The sequence below is a fragment of the Epithele typhae genome, assembly GCF_022376455.1.
Source record: "Epithele typhae strain CBS 203.58 chromosome Unknown BXZ73scaffold_240, whole genome shotgun sequence".
NCBI classification, from domain to species: Eukaryota; Fungi; Basidiomycota; class Agaricomycetes; order Polyporales; family Epitheliaceae; genus Epithele; species Epithele typhae.
Genome location: NW_025954431.1, coordinates 1 through 22,937, shown reverse-complemented (window position 1 = coordinate 22,937; position 22,937 = coordinate 1). Strand labels below are relative to the sequence as shown.

At 59.0% G+C, this 22,937-nt stretch overlaps 7 protein-coding genes across 7 annotated transcripts; 4 read left to right on the top strand and 3 right to left on the bottom strand.

Annotated features, from left to right (window-relative positions):
- Positions 1-658: 658 nt before the first annotated feature.
- Positions 659-1,082, bottom strand: BXZ73DRAFT_109399 (fungal hydrophobin; the record flags this gene model as incomplete). Its single annotated transcript, XM_048017286.1, has 3 exons — positions 659-700; positions 755-916; positions 978-1,082. The coding sequence occupies 3 exons, from the start codon at positions 1,080-1,082 to the stop codon at positions 659-661; spliced, it is 309 nt and encodes a 102-aa protein (XP_047870778.1).
- Positions 1,083-2,402: 1,320 nt separating this feature from the next.
- Positions 2,403-4,320, top strand: BXZ73DRAFT_83902 (uncharacterized protein; the record flags this gene model as incomplete). Its single annotated transcript, XM_048023955.1, has 2 exons — positions 2,403-3,827; positions 3,970-4,320. 2 exons carry the CDS (start codon positions 2,403-2,405, stop codon positions 4,318-4,320), a joined length of 1,776 nt encoding a protein of 591 aa, XP_047870777.1.
- Positions 4,321-9,671: 5,351 nt separating this feature from the next.
- Positions 9,672-12,201, bottom strand: BXZ73DRAFT_83900 (uncharacterized protein; the record flags this gene model as incomplete). The annotated part of the gene is made up of 10 exons (XM_048023954.1): positions 9,672-9,701; positions 9,752-9,818; positions 9,871-10,060; positions 10,137-10,432; positions 10,626-10,898; positions 10,952-11,087; positions 11,140-11,352; positions 11,594-11,811; positions 11,861-11,944; positions 12,014-12,201. The coding sequence occupies 10 exons, from the start codon at positions 12,199-12,201 to the stop codon at positions 9,672-9,674; spliced, it is 1,695 nt and encodes a 564-aa protein (XP_047870776.1).
- Positions 12,202-13,979: 1,778 nt separating this feature from the next.
- On the top strand, positions 13,980-15,492 carry BXZ73DRAFT_109396 (uncharacterized protein; the record flags this gene model as incomplete). The annotated part of the gene is made up of 5 exons (XM_048017285.1): positions 13,980-14,002; positions 14,050-14,197; positions 14,414-14,776; positions 14,842-15,154; positions 15,467-15,492. 5 exons carry the CDS (start codon positions 13,980-13,982, stop codon positions 15,490-15,492), a joined length of 873 nt encoding a protein of 290 aa, XP_047870775.1.
- A 108-nt stretch (positions 15,493-15,600) lies between these two features.
- BXZ73DRAFT_59074 (uncharacterized protein) lies at positions 15,601-16,619 on the bottom strand (the record flags this gene model as incomplete). The annotated part of the gene is made up of 3 exons (XM_048021675.1): positions 15,601-15,879; positions 15,928-16,141; positions 16,198-16,619. Coding segments are annotated over 3 exons (915 nt in total), but the record flags the coding sequence as incomplete, so codon positions are not given.
- A 1,878-nt stretch (positions 16,620-18,497) lies between these two features.
- On the top strand, positions 18,498-20,697 carry BXZ73DRAFT_93958 (uncharacterized protein; the record flags this gene model as incomplete). The annotated part of the gene is made up of 5 exons (XM_048026715.1): positions 18,498-18,551; positions 18,718-18,938; positions 19,081-19,195; positions 19,234-19,881; positions 19,930-20,697. 5 exons carry the CDS (start codon positions 18,498-18,500, stop codon positions 20,695-20,697), a joined length of 1,806 nt encoding a protein of 601 aa, XP_047870773.1.
- A 488-nt stretch (positions 20,698-21,185) lies between these two features.
- Positions 21,186-22,832, top strand: BXZ73DRAFT_109393 (uncharacterized protein; the record flags this gene model as incomplete). The annotated part of the gene is made up of 9 exons (XM_048017284.1): positions 21,186-21,566; positions 21,618-22,066; positions 22,119-22,238; positions 22,288-22,329; positions 22,402-22,409; positions 22,457-22,525; positions 22,582-22,647; positions 22,703-22,750; positions 22,807-22,832. 9 exons carry the CDS (start codon positions 21,186-21,188, stop codon positions 22,830-22,832), a joined length of 1,209 nt encoding a protein of 402 aa, XP_047870772.1.
- Between the last annotated feature and the right edge of the window lie 105 nt (positions 22,833-22,937).

Genomic DNA, 22,937 nt, shown 5'->3' with positions numbered 1-22,937 from the left:
GCCAGGATGGCGGCGGACGACGCTTCGCTCGCCTGGTGAGCATCCTGAGGTGAATATCATGGGTGCGATGGACATCGAGGGAGGGACTCAGTCTCCGAAGTTTGAACGCTGTTGCAGCGTTGGACCGGGCCGGTGTTGAAACTTCCGGGGCCCAGGGCTGCGATACGGCTGCGACGAGGCCGGCGAAGACGAAGGCGGAAAAGGCGAGCACGGGGGAGAACGTAGTCAGGGCGACGAGGGAAGGAGTACAAAAGCGAGAGCGCGGTGAGTGCGAGATGCGAAGGAGGGAGGTGAGTGTAAGGGACGCTGACGAGACCTCACTGCTTGGTGCAGATTATGGGCGAGATCACGCTTCATTGCGCCCCGGCGGCTGAGCGTCGAAAGGTCCGCATGTTAGGAGGCGAGGTGAAGGGCGTACATACGCAGATACGTCCGGGAGACGCACTGTTCGTGCCACTCTGGAGGCTAAAGCCTAGTGCCAAATACGCCCGTTCTTGCTCGCAGTAAATGGTCAGTTTCTAGCCTCATTGTTCGCAGGTGACACGCGCAGGGTAAAACCGAAACGGAAAACATGCATTAAGAGGAGACGTAAGATCATCGACCAAGACATCCAGACATAACAGCTACGACATGAGCACCAAAACGCGAGACTAAACGCTTAGAGCGTGACCGGGACGCAGCCAGCAGAAACGCCGCCACCCTGCAGAGCATCATGTGAGCATACGATCTACTGTGACAACGACGAAACACTCACGATGTTGTTGTTCTTGCAACACACCGTGTTCGTCGTGCACGCCTTTCCCGAGCCGACAGCGACCACGTCGATCGGCGAGCACTTCAGCCCGAGCTCCACGTTCGTGTTCTGCAGCGTCGCACCGATCGCCGCCAGGATCGCAGAACCGGCAGCCGAGTTCGCCTAGACAAAACCAAGGATCAGCCTCACACACTAGACCAGCAGAACGTCGGACGGCACTCACGCTCTCCATGCTCTCGCAGCACTGAACGGGGCCAGTGTTGCACTTGGTCGCCGTGGCAAGGGCGGCGAACGCGAGGGTAGAGACGACGGCGAGGCGAGCGAACATGGCGATCAGCGAGGGGCGGAAGGTGAGAGGGATAGCGGAGAGACGAAGGGCTGAAGCTGGTGAAGACTGGTGCTGAAGTCTGACCGGGTCCCAGGGAGGCTTATATACGTTCTGCTGGCGGTCGGTGCGCTGGCACCCCAGCGCACCTTGACGGCTAGCATTTTGCTGTGCGAATAGGTCGGTGAGTCGAGCCAAGCGTCGGAGCGGAGCGCGCACTTACCCGTGTCTTCCCAGCTGCCGGGGCGGGCGCGACACGACGCGAGTTCTCAGAATGGATTGCTTCACATGATCGCGTACGGGCTAGCGTCGCTCGGCACGCTCCTCCCCGCCTCCTGCCACCTCTTCGAGATCTCCAACTCCCGCGTCGCCGCCACCGTCCAGCTCCAGCTCTGGGTCTTTCCCTTGCTTGTCGCGCTCTACACCTTCAGCGCCCAGACGAGCCAGTGGGTGCACTTCGCCGTCGTCTCGCTCATCAACGGATTCTCGTATGTGCACCCGGTGCAGGTCGCGTGGGCGTCGACGAACTCGTCTGGGGTCGGGACGTGGACGGTTTGCGTCGCTTTACAACATGTTCGTGCAGGCGGGCGGAATCATCGCGGTGCGGAGCGCGTCAAAGGCGTCTGGGAAACGCGCGCTGACCAATGTACATTCTCTTCCAGGCAAATATCTACCGGGGAGACCACAACGTAGGTCGCCTCCGAGCCCAAGTTCGGTTTGCACTCCGGATCCCCGCGGTTGCCCACGGCCTCCTTTCGTTCTGGGCAGCCTCCCTGTGAGTGGCGCGAGCACACCGATGGTATGCGCGTGCGTGCACGTACTTATGCTGACACCGCCGTGCAGACAAACGCGGGAACCGCGCGCTCATCGGGATCACTGTGATGAACATCGTTCTCTACTTACATATCCACCTATGCGTTCTAACGCACGGGGTAGACGAAAGAGGTGCGTGGGCGTGCGGGGTGTTTTTGTTCGTGCCAGGGTGGTGCTGACCCGCGCGCGTGGGGGTGTGCAGGGGCAGCAGCGCTACCTGGAAGCGACGAGGGACGAGGTGCGTGGTAAGTATGACCGTCGTGTGTTATGCGCGCCGTTCACGTCTGTGCCTTTGAGCCCCTCCGGGCGTACTAGTATCGGCGCGGCTAGTAACTGGCGCTTCTCCGTGAGAGCCAGGCGACGAGGATTGGGCGCCTGCGATCGCGCCGGCGCGGTTCGCGCGTGTTGCTCCTGGCCACATCACGGACAGCCCTCAGTACTCAGTCGCTATATGGTGAGCTGCTCGCATCGTGTAACAAATCTGAGTTGACGATACGAATATCCACAGTCATGGCCACCGTTAACATCCTTCCCTTTCCCGCCTTCGCGCGCTCCATCCCTGCTGCCGATCGTGCTTCACTGTCGGGACTCTCGGACGCTGCCATTCGTGAATGGGTCGTCGCCAAAGCAGAGGAGTACCGCGAGATTGCACTGTCTCTGCTATCTCTCCACAACTCAATCGCGCCGATCCATCGAGCTTTGCCAACGGAACTCCTCTCCGAGGTTCTGTCATACTGCTGGGACGACATGCGCAGTGTCCGCCTTATGCACGTCTGCCGTCTCTGGCGCGCGATAGCCCTCAAAACACCGCGGCTGTGGGCAGAAGCCGCCGCAGCTCCGGGTACCCAATTCACATTCAACAAGGCCAGGATACACGCGCAGTGCCAAGACCTGGAGGAGAACCGCATCTCGTTTGCGGCCACCGCGATAGAACTCTCGTCTCCGGCACCGCTGCGCCTCAAGATCCATTTTCTCCCCAACGCCCTATCCCAGACACTTTCATCGCACACCTCCCGACTCGTCGATTTGTTTGTCCGCCTCAAAAGCGTCGCCCAGCTCAAGTCTCTGTGCGCACTTCTTTCCAACGGCGTACCCAACCTCAACGTCCTCGGTATCGCGTTTCCCGGGTATACAGGGATGAACCGAGAGTGGCTGGTTCCGGGAACCAGAACCCACTACGACGACATCGACGAGCAGGGCGACCAACGGAACCTCTCCAAGGAACTCACCAAATGGAGCTCGGATGTTCAAGGCCGGATCGCGGACACTCCTCGTCTTCAGACGCTCCGATGCGTTCCGATCGATCTTGTGTCTCACTTTGCTTGCCCCACCGTACGCGACATGTGCATCACTCCCGCGATATTCAACCCGCATCATTTGGAGGGCTTCGTTCACGCGTTGATGAACACTCCGGACCTCACGCGCCTTGATGTATGCATGATGAACAGGAGCAATGTCCGGCTGAGGCCAGACGATGACGCCCCCGGGTGGACAGCCAGCCCCGTTGACCTTCCGGCGCTGCGGACCTTGGTCGTCAACCTCGACAGTAACATGAACACGGCAATGTACCTGGACCTTATCTCTATTTCGTCCTCCGTCAGCATCAACCTCACGCAAGGCGAACGCGGTCTTTCGTACCTCTACCACCGCCTCCGTTCTCGCCACACCCCGTTCATCCAAGCTCAAGTGCGGTCCGCGAGAACCGTGAACATCTGCGACTCCCACGACCAGTGGAACATCCCCACCACTGTCGTTTCGACGTCGAAGGACGGAGAGCAGCTCATCCGCTTCACCTTCTCCGCCGGTTCGCGCGGTAGGCCTGGCAATCTAGAATCGTTCGACTTCATCGAGATCTTCCGGCACACGGGCGCGGCCGTCACCCACCTTGTCCTCCACCAGAACTGGGAGATCGAGACCCCGAGCGCGCAGCCCCACGTCTTCCGCGCGTTCCCCCACCTCACCTCGCTCGACCTCGCCGGCCGGCCCCCTCGCCCACCGCGTCATCACGGCGCTCCTGCACCCGGACGTCGACGGGAACCCCGACGCGCTCGTGTGCCCGCGGCTGGGGACGCTCAAGGTCGCGTTCGGGCTGAACTGCGGGGACGACAAGTCGGCGTCGCGCAAGGCGTGGGCGGCGCTGCGGGCGCGGCCGGTGGGGTGGAGGGAGACGGTGCTCCGCACGATCCCTGCACGGGTCGCGGCGCTGGTGAAGCCGCTGGAGTATCGCGCGCAGCGCGGTCTCCGGTTGGAGCGGCTGGAGTGGGAGGATCGGGAGTGGGACATGACGTTGAGGTTGGAGTTCCCCCCGTCGGCGGTGGTGAGGACGTACATGCCGGGCCCTGCGCTGTTTGACCAGGAGGAGCTCGAGAAGCTGGTGGACGGGCCGGTCGTCTTCGGGGGGTTCACATATCAGGAGATGGTTGGGTAGACTGCGTGCTATTATCTGGACGGATGTATGTACTCGTTGCAAACTTTGAGTCTGTGCACGGATCGGATCCATGTACGGATGGAATCAAGCCAGTGCGACTCGCAGATCCTTTGCTTGCCCGTCGAGCGTGCACCACAGGAAGTCGGCCCGGCTGGGGGAGGCTGAGAGTACACGACGAAGGGCAGACGCGTCGGAGGCGAAGACGCTGGGAGTGCGGGAGGTGATCGGCGACAGGGATATGCAGACGGTGCAGTACTGATATTCTGAAGGCGGAAGCAGACGGACAGACAGCAGAAGGTGGATAGCACGCGCACTAATGGGGGGCGTAAGCCTGCACATCAGTACTTCCCCAAATATCTCAAACTATCTGATCTCTGACACATCTTGCATGAGAGGTTTCAGACAGGTGAGAGGTGATCAGATGTTTGAGACAAATCTCAGAGAATTCAGATGACTGGGATTGACACACAATACACATCCAGAAGTGCTAGAGGTGAATCACTGTAGGTGAGATAACATCACTGAGACTACCGCTTTATTGATGATTCACAATGATGTGGAAGTGTCGGGAATGAAATATATTGGGAACTAATGTTATCTAACTACACTGGTAACGAAGATGGACCGTACAGACATGGCAGGAGACGCGGGCGTGGGTGACACAGGCAAGGTGGCAATGCGGGCGAGTGGGCGGGGGACATGACATGGACGCAGGGAGGTGGGTGACGCTGGTGACGTGGGCGACACCAATGGGTCGGACGGACGACGTGGGTGAGGACGATGTGGGTGCGGGCGACGCGGATGTGGGCGAGGTCTGCGACACGGCGACACGGGCGAGGTTGGTGGTACAGACGTCGGCGCGGGGACGACACAGATACAGGCGAGCGATATGGGCCGACAATGCAGGCGACGCGGACGTGGGCAATATTGACGTGGGCGAGGTGGGTGACGCGGGCACGAGCAGGCAGATGCAGGCGGGGTAGGCGAGGCGGACGAGGGTGACGTGGGCGAAGTGAGCGACACAGGTGAGCGAGGCGGACGACGTGGATGCGGGCAAGGTCGGCGAGGTGGACGTGGGTGCGGGAACGACGCGGACGCGGGCCCATGCGGTACGCAGACACCAGTGTCCGTGGGCAATCCTCCGGGCGTATCGTAGTGGCCCATGCCTGCGAGGTCGCGCCGTCGACGGGGAGACGAGATGCGGATGTCTCCCGCGAGTGAGCCACCGGCTGCGGGATGTCGAGCGAGGACGCGGGCGCGAGACAGGAGAGGCGGGCGAGGTAGGCGACACGGAGTCGCGGACGAGGTGGGCGGCACGGACACGCGGGCGTAGTGGCAACGGCCGCGCAGGGGAATGAGCATCCCGTGGACCCGTGCACGCCCGTTGGGACGCATCCGACGTCGCGGGGAAGGGGTCGGTGGCGTGGCCGGAGTCTGGGAGGCAGTGGGCGAGGCGAGGAACGCAGGAGGGCACAACGGGAGACTCACCAAGACCAAGGGGGCCGCAACAGCTCGTCGAGGAAGCGGCGGGCGAGGGGCGCGTTCGCGTGCTCATCGGGGCTGTTGCGCCAGGAGGAAAAGACGGGGAGGGTGGGGAGGACGGAAAGGACGAGGAGGATGGGGTGCCAGCGGAGAGTGGAGGAGGAGGAGGTTGTCGATGGGAAAGACGCGCTGGCAGCAGCTCCAGACGTGTGGGAATCGACGCAGGACCCCCGACATCTCCCTCAGATGCCTGATCCCAATTTTCGAAAAAGCGCCAAAAATGTCCTCGGGGATCAGGCCTCCCGGCGACCCCGTTTTGGTCGGACGGCCGCAGGCCTCGGCCGTCCAGAGGCTGATTTAGTCGGATTTTCGGAACAGGCCTCCGGAGGGCCTCAAAATGTCCGGATTCCGCTCGAACAGGCCTCTGGAAGGCGATTTTTTTGTCCAGGAGACCTCGGGGCTTCTCAGAGCACGAGGAGAGACATTTAAGAGTTGTAGCAACTTGTGAATACAGGAGATCATTGACGAGAACATAGGGGCATAGACTCGCAGTGGCTACTGTAGCCTAAGCGCCCTCGTCCTCCCCCCACGCACTTCTCCTCTCGCCTCTTTACAGGACCTCCCATGGTTCCTCTACGTTGACCCCTCGCCCTCGCCCTCGCCCTCGCCCTCGCCCTCGCCCTCGCCCTCGCCGACGCTCGCCCTCGCCGCGCTCATGACCGCGCTTCATGCACACCTGCACACGCCGATCGCCGCGGACGACTACAACGCCTCCGCGCGGGTGTGTGTCGCGAGCGCGTGCGGCGTGCGCGGCGGCGAGTGATGATGCAGATGGCGCGCGTGCCCAGGACCCGGAGGGCGTGCTCGACATCTGTCGGACCGACGACCTGACGGACCGCAGGATGCTGTGGGGGCTGTGGAAGGTCTCGAGCGGGGAGGGCGAGGAGGCAGGTGAGGGCGTTGGGGGGACGCGGGTTCTGGGAGGTCTTCGTTGATGGCCCTTAGGGCGCGCACGTCATCACATTGAATGCACAGGTCTTGACGGTTAGGTTACTCGATAGTCCAGCATGCGGGTGAGAGGGTTGGGAGAGCATGGCCCATGGCACCTGTACGCATCGAGAGACCCTTGCCCGCCGACCTGCCCGGGTCACCTGCGCCCGTGGCGATCCCTAATCGTCCTCTCGATCTACCCGCGCTTTCTGGGTCCTCGGCCAACTTTCGAGCCGTCGTCCGTGCCCTCGCGTTCTCGTTCTCGCCCCGGATCTGAGCCAGGGTGGACCAAACGAAATCTGTGGCATCTGCACCTGGCGCGCGGTCAAACGGACGGCCCGTCGATTCCCGGAAGCACACTGTGGGGAGATTAAACTGTATTAGGTCTTGAAGAAGTATGCTGCCTCTGGCGGAGTCTGAGTTCAGCTCGCTTTCTGTATTTACTTGCGGGCAGTAGAATATCATTATAAACAGTTCAGTCGATGCAGCGTTCTTACGCGCGCACCGGCGACTCACATAAGGTGGCTGCCATTGGTCGCGCAGTCAGTCGCCCACTCCAACTGCCCTCCGGGGACCGCCCAAAGCCGCCCGACCGTCCGTTGAGGATCAGGCATTTGAGGAGCCCCCGCCCTAATGGTCGGATGATGGCTCAGGCATCGGCCGGTCGATACCCTGGAAAATGTCCGACAAGGCCTAAGCGCCTACAGGCATCGAGCCCGCGAAATCGCCATCAATGTCCGGATTCGGCTCAGGCATTTAGGTGAGATGTCGGGGGTCCTATCGACGCGCGTTGCGTGGACTCCAGCGCTTGGCACTGCCAGCACTCTCCTCGTCCTCGTCATCCTCTAGCCTCCCCTTACCCGTCTCGCCCTTGCACCCCTCGTCTGCCTCGCACTCGCCCGTCTCGCCCTCCCCACCATCTTGCCCATGTCAATCCGCGTCATCCGCGTCGCCTACTTCCCCCGTCTCGCCTGCGCCCCGCACCTCGCCTCACCTCCGCCTTGTCCGTCTTGCCCGCCTGTCCCGTCTCGACTGCCTCGTCCGTCTCGTCCGTCTCGCATGTCTCGCCTTTGCCTGTCTCGCTCTCGCCCTCACCGTCACCCCGTCCGTGCCAACGGCGTCACGCCCGCGTCATCGATGTCGCCACGTCGCTCACTTCAACCGCCTCGCTCTCGTGTCGTACGTCGCCCATCTCGCCAACCTTGCCCACATCTGCTGCCCCGCTCATTGCCCTCCCGCGTCCAAGGACGGAGGCCGTTTCGCCCATCTCGTGCGCATATCTTGCGGACATGGGTGTGGCCTTGACCATGCCCCTCGATAACAGTAAGTGCCCCCATCCATCCACGCGGCCACACAATTCCTGACCCCTCATTGCGCACACGCGCACCACCGACGTGGGACAGTATGATGAATCCCGATCACAACACATGTGGACACGTGCACGCATCGGGCTCACACGCCAGCCCTCCGCGTCCCTCCACACGTGCGACAGTCCCCGGCCCCTCCTCGCCCTTTCCCGCGCCCCTTCCCGCGCCGCCCATGACATCAGAGAAACGCCGTACATCCACGCCCACGTTCACTCAGCCGCTGCCGCCACGAGCTGCTGCCAAAAGTGCGATCGCACGCACGCACCGAGCGCGATGCCCCTCCTCCAGACGTGGGCGACGACGACCCGCCGTGGTGCCCTCAAAGCCACCGTCGCTAGTGCTCAGCCCACGCCCTTGAGCTCCTCGTCTCGCCCACCGGGTCCCCCACAGGTGGATGGCGCCGGGTTTAGATTCACGACAGAGCGGAGTGCAGACATGGTGCAGCATTCGACGTCGCCCCCGCATGGTGGTGGGAGTGCACATTCGCCGACAGGTGAGTTGTACTACACGCTGCCGCTATCACTCGCGGCACGCGCAAGGGCAAGGGCCGCACGATTTCGCCGCGAACAGATTCGTCACGTGTGCGTGCGCTCGAACCCCGCCCTGGGCAACACACCCATCGGGTGAGTCCTGTAGCAGCCAAAGGACGCGTTTGTGTGAGTCCAGCTCTCCGGGCACTGCCATGCTGGCACGCACGCGCGACTATACCGCGCTGAGCCGCCCAAGGACTCTGACGGCGTATTTAGTGTACATGTGTACTGGTAGACCTAGTGAAATACAGCCATTGCCTCCGTATATGGTGTCTGAAGCGTGCATGAGTCCCGAACTCAATGTAAAAGTTGTCTCCATCTTGGACTTCTGATTTTTCTGATCTGTCTGAAATCTCTCACACGACATCTCACTAAAAATTGGAAGTAAGAGGATTTCTGGATGTCTCAAATCATCTCACAACGTCTCAGGCGTCTCCACAGAGGTTTTGAGACATTTTGAGACATTTTGAGACATTTTAGGAAGTACTGATGGATGCGGGGAAGCGAGAGGCTCAGTAACAAACTACCGAAAGCATGGAATGCGGGGAGGTGATGCAAGAGGAGTGGTATGTGCGGGGGAGCGGGGGAGGGCGCATGCAGGACGGGCCACGCGCGCAGCAACGCGGTGGCGGCGACGCGCGCGTCCCATGGGGCATTGCCGTAGACGGTGCGCGAGCGAGTCGGCGAGGTGGTTGTAATGCGTGGAGGCGAGGAATGAGGGGTGGTAGGTGCGGGGAGGATGTCGGGCCGCGCGCGCGCATCCCATGAGGGATTGTGCGCGAGCGAGTCGGCGGGGTAGTGGTGCGGGTGCATTTTTGATGGAACGGTCGGTGCGGCGCGCAGGTGGTGGAGGTGCAGTGGGTGGTTTGGCACGAGGCGCGCTGCGCGCGCGTGCGCATCACCGCACAACACGCAGATCCGGTCTCTTACTGGGGCTCCTCACACCGCCCAGAGACTGGATGTTGTCCTCGCTTGGCCATCCCTACTCCTTTTCAGGGAGGCCCATGGTGTCCTTATTCGTTTTTCAGATCCCTCGTCGTCACAGGAATCATACGAGCGTACCTTGTACAGGTGCTCGGGACATTCCTCCTGCGCCGCCTCCTTGAGCTTCTCCCAGCTGTGCTTCTTCCTGGTCCGGGGTCAGTGCGATCTCGATGTAAATGAGTTCAGTACAACCGTACCTATAGTAGAATGTCGCGGCGCCCAGTCGCGGTGACGTCTTATTTGTCGTATCACCCGGTTGGTGTTTCTTCGCATCCTCGGCGAGTTTGTCGAATCGCGTGATGTGAAAGTCGTATGTGGCGAACATGCGATACATTTCTTCGGGTCGTAGATAGATCTCTTCCTGCCAACGATATTGCCCCAAAGCATCTGAACCAGTGACATTTCACCTCTGCAAGATCGTTGTCATCGTCAGTTGTGCGACAAGGTTTCTGTGTCTACTCACTGGGAAGTATCTTTCGAATTTCATTGTCGTTCATTTGAAACAGCCATTCGAGATCTCCCCATATCCAGTCTGGGGTACGGTGAGTGTCGCCTCTCTTGCGATCTGTGTGGTCTAAAGTGAAGATCTGCGTATCCGCCTCCACGGACTTCAAGGCCTGCAGGTGGGGATCCTTCTCCTCCTTCGTCAACCGCGCCATCTTGCTGCGCGCTTCGGTGTATTTGATTCTGGTCTCCTCGCGACGAATTGCTGGCTCTTTCGCGCGTCCCGCATCCTCTTTCGATGCGTCAGGCCGACACCTTGCGAGTTAATGATACTCAGCGATTTCGCCCCTGCAAGGAGGGCGCGATATTCGTCCAAAGCTTGCTTTGCCTGCGCCATCCGTAGCTGCCGCTCTACGGCGACGATCATGTCGGTGGCGCCGTGTGTCCGGATGGAAACGTGATGGCTAGAGGGCAATTCGACCATCGACACGGCCTCCAGGTCTCGCACCAGGTTCGCGCAAGCTCGTTGGGGACGTTAGAGAGGTCTTTGGGCAGGGGCTTCTCCGTCTCTGGGTCCAGCGGGAAGCTGTTCGGGAGTTGGGCCTGCGTCGTGCGGATTTTGTTTGTCGCATGCGAGAGAGAGGGGGATACGTGAAGCTTGTATCTTTCTTCCATCTCGCTGGCCTCTGCGGCGAAAATCTGGACTTGTTGTTGTAGCCCCCTGAGCTTCCTCGGCGTATCCCCTACCTTGGGCTGCATCAGTTCTTCCAACAGACACGTCCTGGACGCATCTCGTGAGATCCCCACCCCTCGTGCGTCGTACGATACACCCACCTTTCATCCTCCAGCTTGATGGCGTCTTCAATGACACCCACGGAGTCCTTCATCTCGTCGTCGTCGACTGGAGCCGCAGTCTCGAGCTTCTCCTCGCCCGAGTGTAGGCGGTCTGCGGTGGCTTCCATCGTGGATGCTGGTGGGTGGTCAGTGGCCTCCTCGCAAACACAACGGCGTCACGGGCTCACAGTCTTCCTTCAGCTCGAAGGGGTTCTGAAACCCCTCCATCTTGCGTTTGTCCATGTCCACCACCTCTTCTTCCCACGTCTTAAACTCTCCTTTCCACTGCTCCAGAAGCTCTGGTCGATGTTTCTTCAGGCTGGCCTCGAGGCCTTCGTAGTACCGTTTCTGGTCTTTACAGCATTCCACCGCGACGTCGTATAGGTCTCTCTGGGTTTGCGCTACATCCATGCTGTGGTCAGTTACGTGCAGCGCAACATGTGAGAGGTCTGCTCACGCTGGTGGATGATCTTCTTCATGTTGATGTCGTCGATCGAACGCGTCAGCGTGTCTATACGATGTGCGTGCCCCATCTCCTTCGTGCGACTCGTGACCCCGTTCAGTTGAGCCCAGAGGGGCTCCGGGTTTTCGCCAGCCGTTCGAGCGCTCCCATGACGAAGGTTGGGTTGTGTCTCATATGACATTCTGTCTTGTGCGCTCCTATGTGGAAGTCGCCGATGGCCACTTCGATCTTCGGTAGGTTCTCACTGTTCAGGTCCCCCGGGCTGCGGCGCCTCTTGCACAGTCGCTTTTGCAGGTTGACGTCGAACATGCATCCCACATCATCCCACATCTTCATTCTCAGCAAGGCGTGGTATGGCGCCCACGCCGACATCATGGAGAAGTCTACCATTGCAAACCTGATCTCCACGTCAGTGACGTGTGTCTTGGTGTAGCGCGCGCACGTACCGTTCTCCCTTCGACAGGTTGACGGCGCTCCCACCCAGTACTAAACCGTGTTGGCAAACGCCCACACTAGGCCAGCGACCGTTCCTGTGTGGCCAGTGTAGCCCGCGGCTTTGAATGTGTGGCAAGTCAGAGGCTTTCGACACATCAGCTCACGCGGTGTGCGCACACGTATCAACGGGCCTTCTCACCTCTTTGTCCTCCTCTCCGATCAGGTTCAAGTGCTTCTCCAGGTCTTTGCTGTCTGCAAAGTAGCTCGCACCACGGTATAGGCTCTGGTCCTCCATATCCACCTTTTTGGGTCGCGTATGTTGACGAAAGTTGCCGTCCCATACGAGGTACATCAGGAAAACCCTCACTTGCTAATTAGAGAAAATTCGCTCTAATTAGTGCTCATTAGCAAGTCTTCTCTAATTAGAGCGAATTAGAGTTGCACATTGCTAAGGCATCTAATTAGAGCTAATTAGACGCAAATTAGATCTTCATGAGCTCTTCATTAGCTGCAAGGTAGATCTCAAGGAGCACTCAACAAGGGCCTAATATGCTCACACAATGCACTCAATAGATCACACAAATGCATAAGAGGAGCAAACAAATTTATATTTATCATGCTACAAGGTACAAAGTACAAACTACATATGATGACGCAGACACTGGGTATAACGGCCTCTCTGTACATACCCAGTGGGGGCTGAAAGGTGCAGGTGACGTGGGTGAGACGTGGGCGACACAGATCACGCAGGCGAGAAGACGGATAAAGTGGGCGGCCATCGTGAAGCCGGACGAGACGGTCAACATGTGCGAGGGCGATGCGGGCGACGATGAGGCGGCGGGGTCAGCACCGTCAGACCGGGGCAGTGAGCATGCGCGATTGCTCAGGGCAGTTGTGGAGGCGGGCTGGCGGGAGTGGTCCGCGAGCCGCAGCACTGGGAGCTCATGACTTCAGATCAAACACTGAGGATCGGGACGGTTACACTTACTTAGCAGACTGAGAGCAAGTGGGCGCGGAGGCAGCCAGCCAGCGCGACCAGATGTGCGGGTGTTCACCGCGTGGCAGTCCGATTCGTCGAACGCCCACGCGGTCGCTGAGCGATGTGTGGCTCGCCTTGCAGCACGCCCACCGCGCAAGGGCGTCTTCGTCCTGCTGCGCGTTGCTCCCGATGGTGTGCACGAGCGCGAGCACAAGCCCGGATTGTGTGCTTGAACGTGGCGTGGTTCAGCACGAGGACCTGTATGGCCCCGGCAGGAGAGCGCGTGGAGGACGGGGCAGGGCAGAGCGAGCAAAGGCGATGCTGGGGTGACGCGGACGGTCGGGGCAAAGGGTGCTATGTGCGGGATGGGTGGTTGAGATCAGCACAAGCACGAGAAAGTAGTGGAGAAGACACACAGGAGATGGTTGTGGCGTGATACAGGCGCGGGTCGATGACGGCGACTTGGCCGGGGAGGGAAACCAGCCGGTGACGGTGTTAATGAGAGGGAGATGCTTGTCCGAGGTATGGGATCACTCACTTCACAATGATAGATACCATCAAATGAGGTAGAATCGGCGGCGATGAGGCGTGCGGGAGAGGAGAGTGGTAGACGGAAAATGAGACGACGATGCGCAGGAAGAAAGGAGCTCACCGGATTAAAGCCACTACGTGGCGAGCACACGCTGTCGCAGAGGGTATCCTTGGACGAGAGGAGGGAGCTGGGAAGCCAGTGAACGTGCGTGATGATGATTCATGCGTGCTTGTACGCATGGAGCATGGGAGGCTGGCGTGGTCGATATAGAGGGGATTGGAAGGTGGTAAGGGTGAGGGTGAGCCAGAGAGCGAGCGCGGCGAAGTTGCCGCAAGCGCGGAGTCCAGGTGACGCGCGTCCGTTCCCACGCGAAAGTGGCGCCTGCCAGCGTGTCTTTCCCTTCCCCCGTCCCTCATTGTCCGCCGCCTGGCCATCGACTGCAGCATCAACCGCAATCTGCGACGTGTCCGATGCGGCAACGTTATATGGAACAGGTACGTCCACCGCGTTCGTCTTATCATCGACCGCCTCCCTCGCGCCGACGTGTGCGAGCCTCCCCCTTCAGCGAGCCCGAGCTCGTCCAAAATAAAGCCCCCTACCGATCCCAGCCACTATAACCATGGCCGCAGTGCACACAAAGAGGTACGTTGGTACGATCCCGTTCTTCGCGCATCCTGCTCACGCCCCAGCCCCGGTTTCCTCCCTCCGACATCCTCTAAGACCCGTGCCCTGTACACGGCCAGCGCCGATCCTCAGTCGTCGACACCACGCCCGACGCACCTCGCGATCGATATGACCCGTTGGTCGCCGACTCGCCGTGCCCGATATCATGCGATTGTGAGTTCATCGCCCACCCCACTCTTGATGCTGGTATGCCTTCCCCTTCCCCCCTGCCCTGAGCTCGCTCGCTCGCGCTCATTCCACCACACCGCCCTCAGGAATCATGCACCCGCGTTACCCCGAGCAGGTCGCTGCCGGTCCGTATCCATGAGCTCGGGGACCTCCGCCGCTAGCTCGAGGTCAAGAATTGCCCCGCTAACGCGCTCCACCCAGGACGTCGACCACTCCTCTTCCCCCAACTGCTCGCAGTACGAGCTCGTCAAGCTCAAGAACGAGCAGCATGACGCTGGTGAGCACGTCTTCGCTCTGCGTCACACCCAGCGTGAGCTTATGGCCCCGTCGCCACGTCACGCCCGCATCGCCCACCTCAACCACATCACCTGCGTTATTCACCTTGCCCGCCTCACTCGTGTCGCGATCTCGGCCACCGCACACCTCGCCCGCGTCGCCTATCTCGCCCGTGTCGCCCTCTGCTCCCACACCGCGCGCGACCGCGTCGCCCACTTCTTCCGCATCGTCCATATCGCCGTCTTTGCCCACCTCGCGCGTGTCACCCGCATCACCCACTGGAGCTTTGTGAGTCATTTGCGAATCTTGCTGAAATCGTTCCTAACCAACGTCGTGGTGCACGAACACACCAGCGTGCATGCCGGCTCAAGTACAAGTGGCACTCGACATACGCGCAGACGAGCCTATTCGACTCGCGCCTGAGGGTAGCCGGCCTGCCGTTCATTCATCCACCCCTCCTAACACAACCGCCTCGCCCCCGTGGTCCGCCCACCCGCGTCACCTACTTTGCCCACACTGTCACCTCGGCCATGTCGTTCATCTCGCTCGTTGCACACACCTCACCCGTGTTGCGTGACACGTCCGCGTTTCGCCCCCGCGTCGCCCGCACCCACATCGCCCACACCCGCGTCATTCACGTCGCCATGTCGCCCACGTGCCTCGTCTGTGTCGCTCGCTTCCCCTTGCCAGGTTATCCATGTCGCTAGTGTCATCCATGGTCACCCATCTCGTCTGATCGTCCATATCGCCCGCGTCGCCGCCCACCTCGCTTGTTTCGCCCACGTCACCTGTGTCATCCGTATTGGATTCTTTAGTCGAGTGGCTGTATGCCTGTCTGTCTTGTGGTCTTTAGTCTTTACTCTGTATCTCGTAGTACAACAAATATAGATCTTCTCCTTTACCTTTGTGTGATCTATTGAGAGCATTGTATGAACATATTAGGCACAAATTGAGTCCTCTTTGAGATCTATCTTGCAGCTAATGAAGAGCTCCTGAAGATCTAATTTGCATCTAGTTAGACCTAATTAGATGCCTTAGCAATGTACTACTCTAATTCGCTCTAATTAGAGAAGACTTGCTAATGAGCACTAATTAGAGCGAATTTTCTCTAATTAGCAAGTGGGGGTTTTCCTGATGTACGGTGTGTCGAGGTATCTGGCCCTGGATGTTAGCGGTGTTCTCCCGCAAGTACGAAGCACGCACTGGTATTTTTTATCCCTGTTTTGGTAACCTGGACGCATATTGATGCCCGGCTGTGGGCACAGAGGGCACGCCAACGCCAACGTGTTCCTCTCCAGAGGTTTCCCGGCCTCTGGTACCACCCCGTGCCGCATGCACGTCATAAGGAAGTTGTATTCTCGCATCGCGGTCAAGAGTTGCCTTGCGCGGTCCTGGTTAGACGTCAGACCGCGAACCAGGAGTAGCAGAAACTCGCTCACGAGAGTGTCCAATCTTGCGATCTCGTCCGTCAAACGTGTGAGCACAATGAAGAGATCGTGCATGCTGGACTGGGCTTGAACGAGATTCGCGTCGAGAATCTTTAACGCGTTGAGGGTGTATGCGGTGCCAACATTGTTGGACCACGATCCTGGGAATATACCATGTTCCAGCAGACGAAGAGGTCGTTGAAGCGTTTCTGCCCCGCCCCTGCATCTGTTCACGTGGGGCGTCAGTTAGGCGTGAACGGTGTCAAAAACATCACCACTTACTTGCAGTAGCAGACCTTGTAATCGACGCAGAACCCGTGCTCGTGGATGATGGTGAGCGGCGTCTCTTGCGACGTGGCTGCGCATTTGCTGCCGTCAGGGTGCCCGATGACGATGATATCGCCCAAGTTGCATAGTGTTGTATTCAGCCAGGTTTGTTTCTGTGTCTTCCATTCGAGCAGGCGATGGAACGGTGTGAAGTGGTGCCATTTCTTGACGCATTCTGTGCAGAAAGCGGGGCTCGGAATGCAATCTTCGCACGAGAAGCGAGCGCTGAAATTAGGGAGTGGCGTTTCAATGCCTTTTAGCTGGCACACGTCACACAGATCGTCTTTATGCGGTGGCTGCAAGCGTTCGAGAAGGGCTCTGAGTGTGTTCGGGATCATTTTCTCAAACTGCGCGGTGCGTTCGTTCGGTGGCTGGAGTATCGTGTCACATGGGGTATATCATCTCTTCCAAAGGGTCACTCACGATGGTGTTGTTGGCCTTCGGGCCGCTGCGCTCGTCATCCAATGGTGGGGGTTGCGGGCCAGCGTGCGATGTGTCGTCGAAGTTTGATGTGTGAGGCCCTGAATCCGACTGGACCCCTTTCGAGCTCGTCGCTTCAGCCTGGGAGGGCGCACTGGGTGCATACATGTCCGCTTGTGTGGACCGAGGACGCTCCGGACTCATCTTTCAATGCTTCCCCATGTCGCTGGGCCCGAAGAGACTCACGTCTGGGCCTCGCAGCTCTCCGTTTGCCTTTTTCTTCCTCTTATAGTTCTTCGTCATGGCAGAGTTATCCCGGTTCCGCGATATACTACGGTGAGGGAGAGGAGAAAGGGTGGTGTATGGAAGTGTCGAGGTTCGATGTCGAGGACCGTGAAATAGGGGGGAGCACACTGAGGTCGACGTCGGGGCACCGGGGCAAGGGACGATAATTTCAGCGGCCACGGACAACGTCGAGATCTCAGGAGTACAGCTGAAGCCAGGGAGGACGGGAAGGTGATGTCGGACGTCGTCGAGAGCAAGGGTTTCGGCCGGTCGGGACGCTTCCGCATCCGCCGGCCGTTGTCGTCGTTTTCACATGGCTTTCCTCGCAAGCTCTCTGTTTTGCCTCCGTTGATCAGGAGATCAATGGAGGCTCAATTTAAGCGTTTACGGCTATGCAGTATACATGCACTTTTAATTTACACGTCCGCCACCCCAATCCCCACGGAAAGTGACATCAGATACTCGTCTCACTCGTTCTGAGCCGTCTAGGTGATCAATTATGTTCAGAGGACATAGCCTGCCAGCCAGCGGCCACATACACGGTGGTACACAGTAGTTCTTGTCCTGCGCAGCCGGGAACCATGGGCCCCAACGCGTTTCTGTCATACTTTGTCTGGATGCTCATCACTGCGCAGCACAGCGAGGCATCCCAACCTTGAGCCCGTTACCACCTTGTGCTCGGGAACATAACCCAGGCGTACTTTGGCGTTACGGAGCAAGTGGTGCTGGCGTCTGATCGGACTTCCTCAACCGTGGGACGCCGGATTGCATCTAGGCGCGGAAACGTCACACGCCCGTGTTCGACTTCTCTGTCGTCTTCGTCGTGCGCATTTCTCGTTTCCTTCTCTTGAACCCATCACTAGGTAGGCTCATCCTTGCTACATCTTCTTCGTCGTTCCATTGGTGACTCCGAGTGTTACGCTTGGGTCCCTCTGTTCCCGGACGTGCACTGCCAGTGCTTTCTGGATGTGCGCCGTCCGTTTTGCACTTGTAGACGAGGTCCGTGCGTGGAGTGCTATGCTCCGCGTGGACTCGTTCGAGGTCGCACGCATCCCAGTTCGCTCTGGGTAATGGCCTTCCACCACACTTGTGGCCTCGGGGGCGTCACGTTCATCGCGCTTGTCGTGGAATGGACTCTGGACTCGCCCTATGTATTATTTTTCGCCTTTTCCTTGCCTTTTCCCTGCCTTTTACTATATTGGAAGGTTGTTCCCGCGCTTAAGCGCCCGTATCGCGGACTCTCTTAGCACTTGCACTTCGTGTCCTAGCCCTCATCTCGACCTCTTGGTCTTTGTGGGCTAGGTGAGTATCTCGATTGCCTGTATGTCTGTAGAGCTATGTTAACTTGGTCTTTGTGGGCTAGACATCCCTCGCGTGACTCTAGTTTGCGTCTGCTTTGCGCCTAGTGCCGGCAACGCCTCTGCACCACTACATCGAGGTCATCCAACCTCCATCTCTACCCATCCACCCCTCCCTCTCCTCCGATTGGCGTTCGCGGCCCGCTCCCGCGTCAGCGCTGACGCTTTCCGTCTTTGACATCAGTGTTCATCATGCCCACCCCAGTCAACAACGCTGCATCTCAGAAAGATGTTCTCGCGTCGTCCGTGCGAGCGGTGCTCGTCGTCAACCAGCGAAGTCCTTGTCGGTCCGCTCCTTCTTTACTGATGCATTGTCTCATTGTTATCAGGTCCCAAAGTCACGCACCCATTCGATGCCAAATCAGCGTCCACCGACGGTTTCTCGACAATTGTGGTGACGTCCCCAAACCAGGACTGGATTCCCACCCATCCCGTAGAGTGCAAGGTGGTGCGAACGTACCAGGACGGTCTGTGGGGCGAACACGAGTACTCCCGCTGGCCCCAGCCGATTATTCGCGGCATGTGGCACGTCGCCTGCATCCCTTCACTTCGTCATCCTCACCCTCTCATGCCCCCTATCCTCTGGTCGCTTCTGATGCCATCGCGAGACTGGGTGGAAGACGGAACAGTGGAGTCCCCGGCCTAGGTTTCCTCAAAGCCGACGTTCGCAATGACCTCACCAATGGCGCACGCTACGCCACCGACGCCTTTCAACAGGTCTCTGGCCTTACCCGGAACACCGAGCGTATGGCGACCAACTCTGCCTCGTCGTCAGCCAGTGCCTCGACCGCATGAATCGTCTGCCTTCGTACGCACCCGTGGCCGTTGCCGTGGGCGCGCACCTTCAACACGTCGGCTTGGAGCTGCTTGGTCTGCGCACCTACCTCACGGTGTTGCTCCCCCGTCTGGACAGCACGGAGGACTACAGCGAGACTTGCTTCCGGTTCTTGGCGTCTTTGCGCGCGACGCGGCCACTGCTCAGCTGGCGACTTGTGTCGGGCTGCCCGTTTGGTTTCTTCAGCCACTCTCCCCCCAGGTCCAGGTGTGGAACGTGGTCGACCGCACTTTCCCTTACTTCCTGTCTGGTAAGGAAACCGATCCACCCATGCGCCACCATCCCGACGAACTCGGAGCGATCGCCAATCTCATGAGCAGCTGGGTCTTGAACCTCGTCTTCGTCGTCACCGGTCAATTGTGCACTAGCCGCCTGCCACGTTTTGATGTCACCGCCACGGACACGCACACTCGGGAGGACAACGGTCCCATGAAGACCCAACGCCTGGAGCTGCCTGCCACCGAAATGCAGGCACCTCCGACGCGCCCCGGCGACGGCCCGAAGAAGAAGACCAGGAGGGGCGGGAAGAAGTCCAAATCTGTCGTAACGAGTGCCGCGTCGTCGTCCGCCATCACGCTCGATCACTCTCCCGAGGCTCGCCATCCAGCAAGATCCTTCACCCCGTCTCCGTTCGTCCTCATCCCTGAGCCTTGGGAGGCGGCGCTCCGATCAGTCAGCCCCCTGGGGCAGCCGCGACACTCCGTGCATTACTTCTACCCCCCGCCTTTCTTGCTCGACACGGTGTCGGATATGACGCCATCGCTCATCCCACCCGCCGGCGCCGACCAGCTGCGACGCGATACCAAGGTGCATCAATACCTCCACAATGCCATGCGCATCCGTGAGTTCTGCCGACTTCGCCTGCTCAATCCCCTCGTTTCTGGGGAGCCTCTGACGATCGCGGAATGGCGCGCTGCGTTGTGGGGTGACTATGAGGTGAAACATGCTCCCCCCGAAAGCACCGACCGCCGCCTCAAGCACAAGATCGAGAATAAGAACGGGGTAGCGCGTCTTTTCGGCAACGGCGCAGCCCTCGACTCATACAACTCCTCCGCGGTGGAGCACCTGAACGGCATCGCTGTGACTGCGGAAGTTGCGGCTACTGATCCCCGAGTCCGAGCTTTGCTGCTTTGGGAGTCCCACGAAGTCAACTTCCGGTGCGAGCTCAGCGCTCTCGACGTGTCGCTCGTGCCTCGGGCCGCGATGTCGGTCATGGAGCGGTGGGGAAGGGAGGCGTATGTCTCTGGAGTGTGGGGACCCGAGGCTTCTCTCGCGAGCGTCGTCCCGTGTTTGGCCCCGGGTAGCGAGCCCTTCATGTGGCCTCGATCTCATGACGGCGAGTGGGAGAACTCGGTCCTTCATCTGCGTCGCTTCATCTCGGTGATGTCTCAGTGGCCTGATTCTCCCGGTGTTCTCCGTCAGATGCGTACTGCAGTGTCTTGGACCTCGGAAGACTACGATCACCTGCAACGGGAGGCTGCGCTTTTCTACGTTACAAAGTTTACGTCGTGTTACGGGAGACTCCCCATCCCTCCCATCCCCTGTCAGACGGACTGATGTCTTAGCGCTATGACATGTACGAGAACTCCGAGGTCATGTGTATGTAGTTGAGCTGCGAAATCGGATTCTTCTTTCCTTTCAAGATGATCACCATCAGGACAGTCGACTTCAACGAGCTCAATGCCTACGTCCTTCTGAATCTCCTTATGAATCACACTCTCGCACGGCGCTAGCACCCGGAGACGGAGCCCAAACACAGTATCATGCGTAAGGTTCGTACTTCCCTCACCTCAGGGTACACTGGCTGACTCTCATAACAGTAGTACTACACCAAGGCTCGCTATGCAGCACATGGTCGCCGCCTGGCCTGAAGATTAACTGTCCCGCTCCTTTGTAGCTTCTCCGTGAGGTTTTAGGAGCGACCCGCCATTGTTACGTTGGCGCTGAACCAGACGCGGCTGAAGCCTTTGGTGGGACGAGATCACGTGAGTGCGGAATCTCGTTGTTTTCGAAATTTTATCTTCCCCTTTCCCCTCCCCTCAGACATGCCGCCCTCTCAGAACGGCAAGGCCGCCAAGGCTCGTCGTCGCAAGCCTTCACTCCTTCCTTCTGACGAGGCGGCGAAGGTCAAGATTCGTGGTTGCAAGCCCAGTGCTCCGGAAGTCACCGAAGATATCCAGGGTTGGCTCTCCAAGCAATGGACCAGCGATCGCATCACTCCACTCCTGACCAACCCGAACAAGACTTTGGCCCCTAAGGAGTACCTGTCCCCCGAAGATGCGGAGAATCTGGCGATCCAGCACGTCGGCATCAACGAGGCCATCGCCGACGTTCTCACTCGTCTCTTCAAGATGGACCCCCTCGGACGGCGTCAGGAGCAGGAGACGGAGTCGCAATACAACGCAAGGCTCAGTGTTATTCGTAAAGTCCGTACTTCCCTCACCTCAGGGTGCGCTTACTGACTCTTGTTGCAGTAGTTCTTGACCAAGGCGAGCAAAGCCCATCACGCAACACCATGCCCCGCCCCGGTCGTCGTCATTGATCTCCCTTCCGTCAATCGCGTCCCCCAGAAGCGCCAGCCCGTCCATATCTACGCCGCACAACGTGCCGAGCAGGACAAGCGCGCTCGGGAGAGCACAGCTGGGCAAGTCATCAGCGTTCAAGATGACCTGGGTGTAAACGGTGACACAACCAACTCGGAGCTGGCCTTCGGTGGTGAATGGGAGCAGGACGATGTTGGCGATGCCTCCGTGGCAGAGGCGTCTGGCAACAAAGGTAAGAGGCAAGGCGTCATTCACGAGATCATGAAGGAGTATCGCGACGAATGGAACAACCTCTCTCAAGAGGAGCAGCAACCTTACATCGATGCCGCTCAGGAAGAGACGGCGAGGAGGGTTGAGGCGATGAAGAACGGTGATAAGTCGTTGTGAGTACGTCCTTCGCATTTTGAGTTGCAGCGAGATCATCTCAACATGTAGTGCTCGCGATATGCTCCCCGAGTCCACGATCAAGTTCCATGAGGCCGTGATCAAGGCTACCGACTGTTTCGTCACCACTATCCTGTGCGGGCCTAACGACTCCGGCGTCAAGGTTGAAATGTGAGCCGTGTTCTTTTCTCACCGCCTCTAACGCTAACGTGCCATCCAGCATTGAGAATGGGGTCTCGAGGACGAAGGAGACCCTCTGGACGTATCTATGCACAAGGCTGAGAATATCTACAGAGGAACTGACGTCCCTGATCTATGTGTGGGCTTACTCCAGCATAAATGGTGCGTCACTCTTCGACTCCCTGTTCCACGTCTGATATCGGTTTTAGCGGAGCAAACCAACGAAGTCGTGACAACCGTCTGTCAAAGCGGCGTGCCGCCAAAGTCGCACACAAGCGGTGAGCACTTTGGCAATGACTCAGTGCTTTCTAATCATTGTCGTTACTTCGTTCAGGCGACACCTCCGAAGGTGGCTCGGTCCCAGATGAAGAGCACGCGGCCATGAGCGAGTCCGCGACCCGTACGTCGTTGTGAGATACTTATGAAGCCGCATCCTAAAGCGCCTGCTCGTGTAGCGGACTTCCTCCTAGATGTTGATGACGACCCCCTCAACATATCACAACGTATGTGGTTTCGTTTGCCACGTCGGAGTCACCGCCTCATAGTGTGTTCCGATGAGGTACTAGCATGGATGATGGACCCTGATGCGTTCCACGAACGCCTCTCGTCCGCGTTGTCGTCCACGCTAACACGCATCTCTCGTGCAGTTGATCTCCCTGAGGAGGACGTCGTCACGCATGCGACTTCCCA